The 12173-nt window shown below is 30.3% G+C and overlaps 1 protein-coding gene across 2 annotated transcripts in view; it reads left to right on the forward strand.

The window, feature by feature from the left end:
• dve (SATB1_N and homeodomain domain-containing protein dve) overlaps positions 1–11538 on the forward strand; it is a 40497-nt gene extending 28959 nt beyond the window's left edge. Inside the window, exons 2-9 of one of the 2 annotated variants that reach the window (XM_040717206.2) lie at positions 145–370; positions 429–605; positions 652–775; positions 8557–8734; positions 8792–9094; positions 9149–9295; positions 9352–10020; positions 10655–11538. In XM_040717206.2, the coding sequence (XP_040573140.1) occupies positions 145–370; positions 429–605; positions 652–775; positions 8557–8734; positions 8792–9094; positions 9149–9295; positions 9352–10020; positions 10655–10936 (2106 nt within the window). In that variant the 3' untranslated portion in view covers positions 10937–11538. The remainder of the gene's footprint in view (positions 1–144; positions 371–428; positions 606–651; positions 776–8556; positions 8735–8791; positions 9095–9148; positions 9296–9351; positions 10021–10654) is intronic. The other variant, XM_071890188.1, reaches the window with a different exon arrangement.
• The last annotated feature ends 635 nt before the right edge of the window (positions 11539–12173 follow it).

Here is a 12173-nt window from a genome sequence, read left to right on the forward strand (position 1 = left end):
AAACTTTCTTTATTTATGTATTGTACAAATGATGTCATTCTATTCTTCATACTTTTGTCTAAATAATTGAATAAAAATACATACATACATTCATTTTGATTAAAGGGTTTAATCTCCTTTAATACACTCTTCCTTTATTTTCAGCAGAATGAAATTAATATGAAATCAGGGTTAGAGCCTATTGAGAGTAGCAAAGACTCAATTAATAACCTAAAAAGCAACTCCCCAATTACCTCACACCAAATCGAAGACATTCTCACATACCCCAATCTTCTTCCAACAAATCATATTCATCCCTCATCCTCAAGATCTGGTCCCTATCCAGAGAACATACTCAAAATAAGAAATACCTTTACAAATGAAAAAAAGAGTAAGTATTGAGGGTCTTACATAGATACAGTTGATTCAAATAATATTGTCTCTTTCAGTGCCGTTTTTTATTAACTGCATCATTGAGCCTTCATCCAGTGATGAGTTAAATACACACAAGTATCGTCATTCTGATGTACTTGTTGAAATAGCCACTGGAACTCTCTTTGGAAACTTTATAGAAACCGTACTAATTCAATTGGGATTCGCCCAGGAGGATACCATCAATGCAAAAGGTAGATACAAAAAATTGAATGAATATAATCTAACTCTTTTTTTTAGGAGAGCTTCTTTTGAACAATTGGAAGGCATTACCTTTTGGTGAGCTGACCAATCATCCCTCAAAGTCAATTTACGATATATTCAGTCAAATTTCGGAAGTTCCAACCATCAAAATTATAGTGAGGTATGAAATAAAATACGTCTCACATATTAGATATTCAAGTCCTGGAGTTTGTATCGTTTATATCTCCGTAAAATGCAATGTTACATAACCGACAGAAAGGCCTAATGAATATCTTTGACAAAGTTGTGATAAAATATTACCTGAAGAACTTATTATTTAGAATCTTAAATCTGAATCTTCGATACTTATAAAGTGTCTTATTAAGTTTATAACAAATTAATTGATTAATTATAATAGGGATCTCAAATTGGTTGCTGAAGAACTATTTTCTACTAAGGAAAATGATTATTCTCCAAACATAGTTGAAATTTTAAGCACTAAACTAACATGTCTTACATGAGGAAATGTTGATTCCTTAATTTTTCTTTTGCGCAGGACTCAAATAAAGGAATATCAAGTGCAATGAGGGTGTGAATATAGTATTTATTTATGCTTAGTGTCTAACACAGCTATATTACTTAAGAAAAGCATAAAATAAATTATATACATGGACAGTCATGATAATAAATATGGACCAATGAAAAAATTATGCAGAACCTACAAGCAAGTTGATGTAAAAAAGAATACATGACAAGTGTTTTTTTACAATTTATAAGGGATGTTAAATCCTCTGTTCAAATAGTATAAAAACCAATGGATTGAGTATGAAGGGTTTCGTGAGTTGTATTAATTATTCCGAAAGTGAATCATAGATACATTAATTATTAGAATCTTAGATTGAGGCATATTGTTGTGTAAGGCAAATGATTAGATTTTTAAAAATAAATGCCATTTATACATTTTACAAAATACAATTTTATTAATTCAATAGAGTGCCCTGTGGGTCATTTGATTCGGGAAAATGGGATGTTCATCAGAAATTTTCGATTATTTATGTAGTCACTCCGGAAAAAATTGAAATGTCTCCCTAAATAAAATAATTTCATCTTTAAGTTGGAAAAAAAAAATTACCTTTTCATGACAATGGGAATACTATAAGACAATTGACTTAAAAAAAAAAAAAAGACATTTTAAAAATACAAATAAATATTACTTAAAGTTATAATCTACAAAGTAAAAGAGATATTCTTACAAAATATAAATATGCATTTAAAAAAATACATATTTGCATTTAAATATTTTTTGGCAGAGGTCGTTTCTTATAATTAGCAATATAAAAGCAGTTGTTTATTAACTTTCTTTGTAAGATGTAAATTTGTTAGAAACTTTTTGTATTTATATTTTAATACATACTTTTTTGTTTTTGGTAAACATAAATTATTAATTTAATTTAAATTTAGCATACAAGTCACACATTTTAACTCCGACGAAATTAATTTTTGGTAAACGCTTATAAATCCATCAAATAAATGTGATAAAATGATTTTCAAAAGTTTGCAGAGGATAGAAACCAAAATTGTACATTTAAGTTGTTTCTAAGTGTTTGACGTTTTTTTTCCATAATATATCAATTCACCTTAAGTTTTGTTTTTCTTGAACGCTCATTGGGAGTTTTTTGCTATTTAAATTTTAACTTTCAGCTGCTAATTTTTTTTTGTTTTTTAAACCTTGAGATTCATATTTAAAATGTTTTATGAAAAAAATGAATGCATATAAGGAATTTAATCTCTTTCTTGATACGAATCAGACATAATTCGAATGCCCATGTTTAATCGTATTCCTTTTTATGAGTAACTTTTTTTGTGTGTCGATACAAAAATAACAGGATATATATTAGTATTCGGTCCGAAACCGATTATTGTTCGGTTTTGTTTAAAGTGTTTATGTCAAAAACCGATCTGTACCGATATTTCTTTCTACACCGCAGTATGAAATTTTGGATCGAAATTGAAATTTTAGACCCAAGATTTTTTTTCTCTTCTTATAAGAAAAAGGTAATTTTCTTTCATTTCTTGTACATATGACAAATCGTTACCTAGATCGTATCACGAAACCTTTCCTCCGAGAAGAAACACGAATAAAAACAGTCAATAAATATGGAATTATTATTCCATAGCTTTTGGGAGATCCTCACAATGGGCTAATAAGTATTCAACCAATCAACGTTCAGAACACTAATAAGAGGAAAAGATAACAAAATATACTGTATATATAATTATTCTATACACAATCGGTCTAGACCGAATTTGGATCGAATTAGTTCCCTCTTACAAAAGTTATAATGATTCCAGGCCGGTCTATAATTTCCAGACCGAAACCCACCCCTAACAAATAAATATAATTTATAAAATTTTTCTATGAATTCAAAGGGCAAAGAATCTTATGATTGCATAGCTCATTAAAAAGAGTGCAATATATTTATGAAGTTCATAATGTATGTGTACAAGCTATTAAACTTAATTTACAATATATACGGAATTTCACTTTAAAGTTAATTCAAAATGTCATAGTTATTAGTTATGGTTCGAGTGTGTGTTGATATTTATTTAGGGCACTGTCCTTGGTACTCTATGATATTAACATTTATATAATATATGTATGTACATTTTGTATGTTTTGTTGTTTAATTGATGCAAGAGTAAATACTTATAGATAGGAAGGATCCACATTTTCTTGGATTCGCGTCAGTTCAGATATTTAGAAGTAAATATTCGAGTAAATTTAAGACACTCAATCTTCCAGTTCCAGATCTGAAACACCAAAATTAGAGGAGTACTTGTCTCGAACTTTAAGAGCACTTTACCCGAAGTTCTTACCTAAATAAAATAAGTTCCGAATAAGAAATACATTTTTACTGCATATTGATGCCGAAACGATGAAGACCCCAATGCTATGATAGGGGCGTTCGCAGAGAATAGCTGGAAGTGCTGAAGCCCACCCCCCTAAAAATATTAAGGAATTTTTACATTTTACTAGAAAAATATAATATTTAAATTTAAAAAAAAAATTTTTCTAAAAAGTTCAGTTCATTTCAGTTACAATAACATTGAACGGTCGTTACTTTTATTGTATTTTGCAACCTCTCCTCCAAAAAGAAACATAAAAAGACACAAAATCAGTTGTTAAAGTCCTCCAACTTTAGAATTATTATTCAATAATAGTTGATAATTATTCACAATTATTAAGATCAATGTTAAGAAAACTGCTTAGTAGAAAAGAAGAAGAAACTTCGACAGCCCAATTATATACAGCCTACATTTTTGTATCAACTGATTATGAAGATGTGGCTCGAAGCAATGCTCAAGATAAATAAAAATATTACAACTGATATGGATAATATAAGTTTTTTTTATTAGTAGGATTCAGTATTAAGTAATACTATAAGCTTGTTATGATATAGAAAATCCCTTGAATCTTTTTTGTGATTGGTAAAAGTTTGGGTAGGGATCTCAGAAATTTTCGGATAACACTAATGTGCGATACATGGCTCCAAGATACGTCCTATCTCTATATGTATATACATTACGAGCATTATGATCTTCAAAAAAAAAAAAAAATGTCTCAAACCTTCCTTCCTCATTACTAGCATTTTGGATGAGAACATATTAAATATTATTTCGCAAGTTGCAATCCAAAGTTTATATTATGTATTTATTTTGGTAGAATATATTCTTTCATTTAATCATGATCAATTACTAATTTAACTGTAAATAGTTTCTTATAAACACAAGTAACTATTTACTCTTAAGATTCACTCAGGATGTAATTGTACCAATAATAATGTTTAGTGGCAGACTTGTACATTGATTATGGACCATAAACGACCTATATAATATGTATATAATATATTAGTGAGAGTTGCAAACACTAACCAGCAATAAAGGCTATTGTTGATTATTATTATAATGGTTAATACAGATATACATTGGTCTTTTGTCCTTGATACGTAATTGTTGGAATGTGATTTTTTTTTTGTCAAATCACCTTTTAAAAAATATTGTGTTCATTATTAGGGTCGTTTGAAAAGTTCATGCAAAGTCCAAGAGATGGCACTAATGGCACGTATCGAGGTTATGTTTTGTTAGTCGCATCTCTTTGAAGAACACATACCAACTCTCAGCCAGATCAGTCAATTTCTTTCTGTTTGACATAAGTTTGAATCGAGGAAGTGGAGTGATTTTCAAAAAATGGACGAAAAATAATTTCGTGTTGTTGATTAAACATTACTTTATGAAAGGAAAAACACCTCATGGGACTAAAAAGAAGCTTGATAAACATTTGGACTCTGCTCCTTCGATTAAAACAGTTTATAAGTGGTTTCAAAATTTTCGGAGTTGTCATATGGGCAAAAGTGACACTGAACGCCCTGTTGAAGTTACTACTCCAGAAATTATTGATAAAATCCATTATATGGTTATGGATAATAGAAGAGTGAAGGTGCGTGAGATTGGTAGTCGATGAGGATTATTCCTTGCAAATCCAGACAGTCGCCATAATCTTTTCGACCAATTCTTCGATTCAAACGAATGCCAAAGAGAAAAAATTGACCGACCTGAATGAAAGTTGGTTTGTGATATTCCAATGTATGCTACTAACTAAATATAACCTCGATACACACTCGTAGTGCCTTTTCTTGGACTTTGCACAGATTTTTCACACGGCCCTTGTATGTAGAACCACATTTAGCTTCGACTAAAAGCTTTCATATTCAAGATGTATTTTTAGTAGAAATGCCCACACGGTTAATTTTCATAGATATGCTCTTCAATATTGTATGTATTTACAGAATGAATCTGTCTGATATTTGAAGATTCATCAACTCATCCTATACCATAATACTTCTAGTTTCTAATAATTATCATCAATGAACATATTTTCAGGTAATTATATATCTAGATGAAACACGATATAAATATATATTGTCTATTGTTGACCTTCAAAAACACATCCCTACGTTGTGACTTGAATAATATTATAAGAAAATATCATTAGTAATACAGAACAATGACAATTCTGTATTTTTTTCCATTATAAATAATGTTGAATAGATATCGCTAACGCTCAATAAGTCATATTATACCTGTACAATAAAAAAAACCAAAAAACAGATGTGATTATCAGGGCCGGTCCCACGGAGGAACCTCCCCTCTCCCATGGATTATTAGAGTTAAAAATCCAATCTAAGTCGGAAATTTTGGACTATTTACGCATTGACTTTGGAAGACCTTTTGAAAACGCCATTAGATATATACAAAGTCTAAGAGAAGTCCCCCCAAAAAATATTTGACCTTTTTCCAAAATAAAGTCAATAATATAAAACATTTTGTTCTAAAAACGCAATTCGATTTAAAATGAAGTAAATTATTTTTTAAAAGACCCATATTTTATAAAAGAAATCCACCTCATATTAGAGTCAGGTAAAAAGGTTAGAGGCAAAATTTGAAAAAAAAAAAAAAAAAATAACATCCCCCCCCCCTACACACACACCACCAATAAAAAATCATACGAGCAGCCCTGGTGATTTGGCTCTGGAAATGATCCCTTGAATTTGAGACTAACAAAATAGAGCTGTATCCTCTCGTATGCATTATTTTTTTATGCTGTCACATATAAATTGTCTAATTTTTACCTTATTCACCTACACAAATAAAAGCTTATCAACAGCCTATGACATCTTCTTCACTATATTTTTTAGCAAGACCCAACCAAATACATATAAATGACTGATTCTTTTTGTTTAATACGCTTTTTACTTATTTAACACGAATATGAACATATTTTATGGATTTTTTTCAGCTGTCTATTCTTCCCTCTTAATATTTTTTTAAACAATGCTAAAACTCTAAACAAAAGCTTACGATTAAATATATAGTAATTCAGCATTTGGGGAGATTGACGTTATGGTCCAACAAAGAGTTAACTTTTCCCCCTTTTTGAATGAAAGGTTGAGCGATACAATCAATATATCATATCAATTTAAAGTAATATTATTTAAGACAAGTATTAAGTTGTGTTGGCCTTATTTATTCGGTCCACTATTAGGACTGTCCGTCCTAGAACAGATAAAAAAAGGAATGAATAAAGTTGAGTGACATCATCAAGGACTGAACTTTATAAGTTTTTCGGACTGATATGCAGGACAAAACTGGATTGGATCGAAACTGAACTGGACGGGACTGTAGTCTTAAGTGCTAAACACTACATGTCATTATAACTTTTTTGATACATTGCTACTACGTATGTATTATATTAATAAAAATCCTAATAGTCATGGTTCTGTATTTAATACTACGATATATGCAAATACAAGCAAAATATTTGCAGTCCTAGGACTGAAATTTTTTATTAGAACCGGACTGATAGGACTTTAATTTTTTTTTTTTTTTGACAAATCCAATTCTACTGTCAGAAGATATGTTGTCTCTCAAAGTAACTATATTTTTATGACATTCTCTTAGGCGTGGGGTTTACGCTCATACAATTTGGACAGTATTTCCATCCCTACATATTGGTGTTTGAGTATTTCGGGTTACAAGTCAATTTTCAATTTGGAAAACAAGTTGTATTTTGAATTGAAAACAAGTTATCTTGCTTTAGTCACTCAAAAAGGTCAACTATTCTGATCTCAGATGATACTAACGCAAGAATAGACAAAAAACACCTGAACCATAAGACGAGTGCTGTTTTATATAAATAACGTGATGTTTTGATAACAGCATAACAACGCATTTTTATTTTATTGTTAGAGCTCCTTACTGTAGTACAATTCTGTGAGAACCATTAACCCTTTACATAAAAACAAGAATAAACATAGACAAAACGAGGCTGGCAAATAAAGGTTCTCTTTACGTTTTAAGTTAGTGTTGCATCAGAAAAGGGGACCACTTTTCATTCAAAAGTAAAACTTTGGTGTTGCATTCATATATATTTCAGTTCTCCTTGACATCCGTTTCATTCTATTGGATATATAAAATTCCGAGTACGCTAAGTAGTAGTAGAAAATCATGTACTTATACGAAAGTATCCATTTATGTCATTAAAACACATCATAAGTTGTGATTAAGATAAATACAACAGTTTTTATGAGTGGGACTTTTTAGTCACATCTGCCGGTACCAATTGACAATTTTTACATTTATAGATGTAAATTTTAACCCTATTTTGGAAAAATAGAAAAAATACAACTATGCACTCCCTAATATACATGTTTCAATCATTTAAAAAAAAAAGTCATTTAAAATATAATTAAAGGCATAAAGAATAACTCGAACTTCAGTATTTAAATACCCGGTAATTTTTTTGATTTTTTGTTTCTATTTAAATAACTATTCATATGGAGGTTTTAGAGGGATATTTATTTGATACAAAAATATTCAAAATTTGATAAGAAACATATCTCAATTTAAAATTGTGGATGATAAGCTGATTGAGTAATTCGTTTTTGTGGATTAAAAAGCTTTGTTCTTCCGGCATAAATCCTATTTCAATTATCTGATTTGGACAAACCACGTCAATTTAGACTAGTTCCTCACTAAGGTATTTCCAAGAAAACTTTAGAATCTTGCCTCTAGAATGAAATAACGCCACGCCTATTTCTAACTCCTGATTACAACGTATAATAAAACAGAAAGTTATGTTGACACACCCTGTATACATAAAGGGCCACTTTTTGGATACGTTGAAGTTATACATCTCATCAAATAATAAAATAATTATCATCGATTGTTCCTTGTGATAGATTTATTGCTTTTGTAAAGATATTATAATTGTATAAAATAAAATGGTAATTGATTTTATTCAACAAATATTGTATGTATGTTCTTATTAATAGAGCTCAGAGTAGTGAAAATACTTGCATTAAACTTACTATTAATCTCATTTTTTGTTCTTGCCTTCTTTAGAGATTACAAAAAGAAGAAACTTCCAAATAGGGCACATAATTTACTGGCAAACGAGGATGTATCTGGTAGAAATGATGAGGTTCGTGAGAGGATCATGTCATTAATATTAGAGCAATACTACAAAGATGCAGCAGAGAGATTAAAAAAATCATTGAATAACCCTCAAATTCGGTCCATTGTAAGTTATAACAAATATCATTGTGACAATATTGAACATGTATTGACCATTTTATAGGAGCCATTAGACCTGGGAATGACATCTTTTCGACCTGAAGGAACACACAACAATTCGAGTAATGACGACAACAATAACTCTAACAATATGTCTTCAATGTTTGGAAATTATGGTCCAATGGTTCCACCATCCCCTGGATTTAATATTCACCCAGGAATACTTAAAACACGAGATGATTTACTTCGTTGGCAGAAAAATTATTTTGACTCTTTGGTATCTAACTCAGGAGTAATAAGTGATCCTATTTCTGATGCAGATACGGCAAGACGTGTTAACTTTCTACATGGTTGCACGAAAGAAGTGGTAACTATATTTACGGCAAATATTAATTTATTGTATGAATAATATTTTTTTCAGCCAATGAGGAATAATTTTCTAAGTAATAGACACGTGGATACTTTTACCACTAATAAACCAAGAATGAGAGTCTGTTTTGATCCAGAAACAGAGATACCACGTCTTCAAAAATGGTTTGCAGCTAATAATCATCCTACAAGACAACAAGTAATATAATATACTTTAAAATAATATCAATAATAAGCCAATTACCTATTTTAAAGGTTGAGGAATTTGTGAAGGAATTAAATTCCCTTGAGTGCCGTAAGGGAAGAAAGGCTTTGGACGTTAATAATGTAATTTATTGGTTTAAAAACACTCGAGCTGCAGTCAAGAGAGCAGAAATGAAGTCAAAGCAGAATCCATCAATTCCTCAACCAACGTCAATTCATCCACCGGTTTCATCTTCTTCCTCCTCAAGCAACAACAATTTTTTAGAACTGAGATCCAACTCTCCATCAACACAATCCTCAATGCACTGGCCTTGGTTAAGCAGTTTAAAGAATAATAATGACAACTATAGCCTACCCTCAAACTTTGCTACGGAAAAGCTTTCAAGTTGTGAAGTCCATACTCCACAGAAAGAATCTATTATCATGGAGGCCGAATCTTCTACAAAGGAATCAAGTATTAATGATGATCGACGAAGTGAGGACGAGGATGAGGAGGGCGAAGATATTGAGAGCAAACAAAGAGATTCTTCATCGAAATCCGAACTGACGTCTGAGCTTCTGTCACCGAGTCTGAAAGAGGATGATTCTCTATCTTATCGACCTTCTTCTTTAATCTATCCACCACCCCCGCACCCTCCACCCTCCAGAGCTGCATCATCTAACCCACTCTTGAGTCACAGCGTAATATACATGTCCCAGTATATGAATCCTTATCTACAGGTTTGTTCAATTAAGCCTTTAGAGCGTTTTCACAGACATCACAGAGTGCATCATAATTGAAGTCGACACCATCTTGGGGGGGTCATAGTTGATATTTTTACTATATATAATGGACAAATTTCCATTAAATCTTGATTAAACTCGATCAAATGTCTTTAAAAATGAATTAAAATATAAACACCTCTATTGATTATGATTTGGTGCCAATGATAGACTGTGATATTTTGAATAATATAATAGGTACTAAAAATCCCTATGAAATGGTAGATTTAATTTTGTTTCAGATCAATTGGGGACGAGGAAAATAGGACCATATGTGACCTACGTGAATAATAATTTATAATGAGGTAATAACATATTTTTAATCCAAATAGGGATATATATATAATAAAACTAGGCGTTCGAGAAGTAAATTTTTTTGATAAACATTCCTTTGATTTTTTGGTCTCGATTTGACACCCAAATACACAGAAATAGTTCAGTATTTTCTTAATTTTGATGAAAAAAAGGGGTTTTATTCTTCTAAAACTGGATTGTTTAGGTCCCCAAAATGGCAGGCATCAACCATGGTGACGTCATATGAAAACGCTCTATAATAAAAAATATAGTTATATAATTTATGTATATTTGTTAGACTTCAAATGTCATCGGAGGAGTAGGAGCCTCATCATTTGGATTAGACTCTGAAAAGCGCAAAAGGAATCGAACCTTTATTGACCCAGTGAGTGAAGTTCCACGATTAGAAGAGTGGTTTCTTCACAATACTCATCCATCGCATTCCATGATTGCACGATACACAGATGAATTAAATCGATTACCCTATAGACAAAAATTCCCTTCCCTTGAACAAAAAAACATTCAATTCTGGTTTAAAAATCGAAGAGCCAAATGCAAAAGAATGAACAGTTGCCTCTAAATGAAATTTACCTTTCGACCAACTACTACATATCTTTAATTTCTATTTTATAGCATTTTTGATTAAAGTAAAACACATTTTTAAGGCTTTCCCCTTCATAGTCACATCTAATACATACTACATATATTTATGCCAATCCTTGATACATATATTAATTATAATTATCTCTTTTTTCCAATATACAATAAAGAACCCAACATGGATTGTAAATATGTATCTATGTAGTTTATAATAATAAATTAATTATCACTCAATATAATCCTCATGTAACTGCTGATTTATATACCTTCTATACTTAATATTTCAAATGAGACAAACTCTTTTATTCTATAAACCAAGTAGCGAAATGAAGAACACGTGATCATGATATGTACAAAAATGTACTAAAAAGTCCATGGCAATTCACAAAAAAATTGAAAAATTATTTTTTTGTTGAAAATTTTTTTATATACAAAATTTAAGTTTTCTGGAAAAAATTTTAAAAACTAAATTTGAAATATTTAATTTTTGGGGAAAAAAAAAATTCAAAATCCATAGCTATAAACAAAATTTTAATTTTTTTGGAAAGAAATTTCAAATATTAAATTTTTGGAAAAATAAAATTCAAAAATCCAGTCCTATTCATAGAAAATAAATTTATTACCTTGCTGCATAATTTGACAAAATGAAAAAAAAAGTTTAGTAAAAATAAAAAAATCATTAATTTTTTTTGGATGAGGGGGGGAGAGCTGCAGCTCCTCCAGCCCAACCTCAGCGAACGCCCCTGTTCTTATATATCAAACAATCTACACAAGCTACGGCTACATTTCGTCACTTGGCTTATGCCTTTGATTCTATGAATATAAATTTCTTTTTATAATATAATATAAATATTTATTAGTCCTAATTTTATAAATTAATATAATTCATTCAAAATTTATATGTGACCCAAAATTATATCAAAAAAGTTGTTGAACAGACTAATAGTAATATTTTAAAGAACAAAAAACAAACTAAATAAATCAATTCTAACAATCTCCCAAAGATGATAAGAAATGTGTCAAAGTCATTTCTTATGTTGTAGTGTCTATATTTAATTTTCCAATACATTTTTATATAATATATATCAGGGGCGTCCGCAGGGGGTGGTCTGAGGAGGGGGTGTTGCCCTCTCCAAATTAAGGAATTTGTGATTTTTACTACAAAATTAAATATTTGATTTTTTTTCAAAGAATGAATTTCTTTAATTTTTTTTGTC

This window comes from Lepeophtheirus salmonis, chromosome 7 (genome assembly GCF_016086655.4).
Source record: "Lepeophtheirus salmonis chromosome 7, UVic_Lsal_1.4, whole genome shotgun sequence".
Taxonomy (NCBI): domain Eukaryota; kingdom Metazoa; phylum Arthropoda; class Copepoda; order Siphonostomatoida; family Caligidae; genus Lepeophtheirus; species Lepeophtheirus salmonis.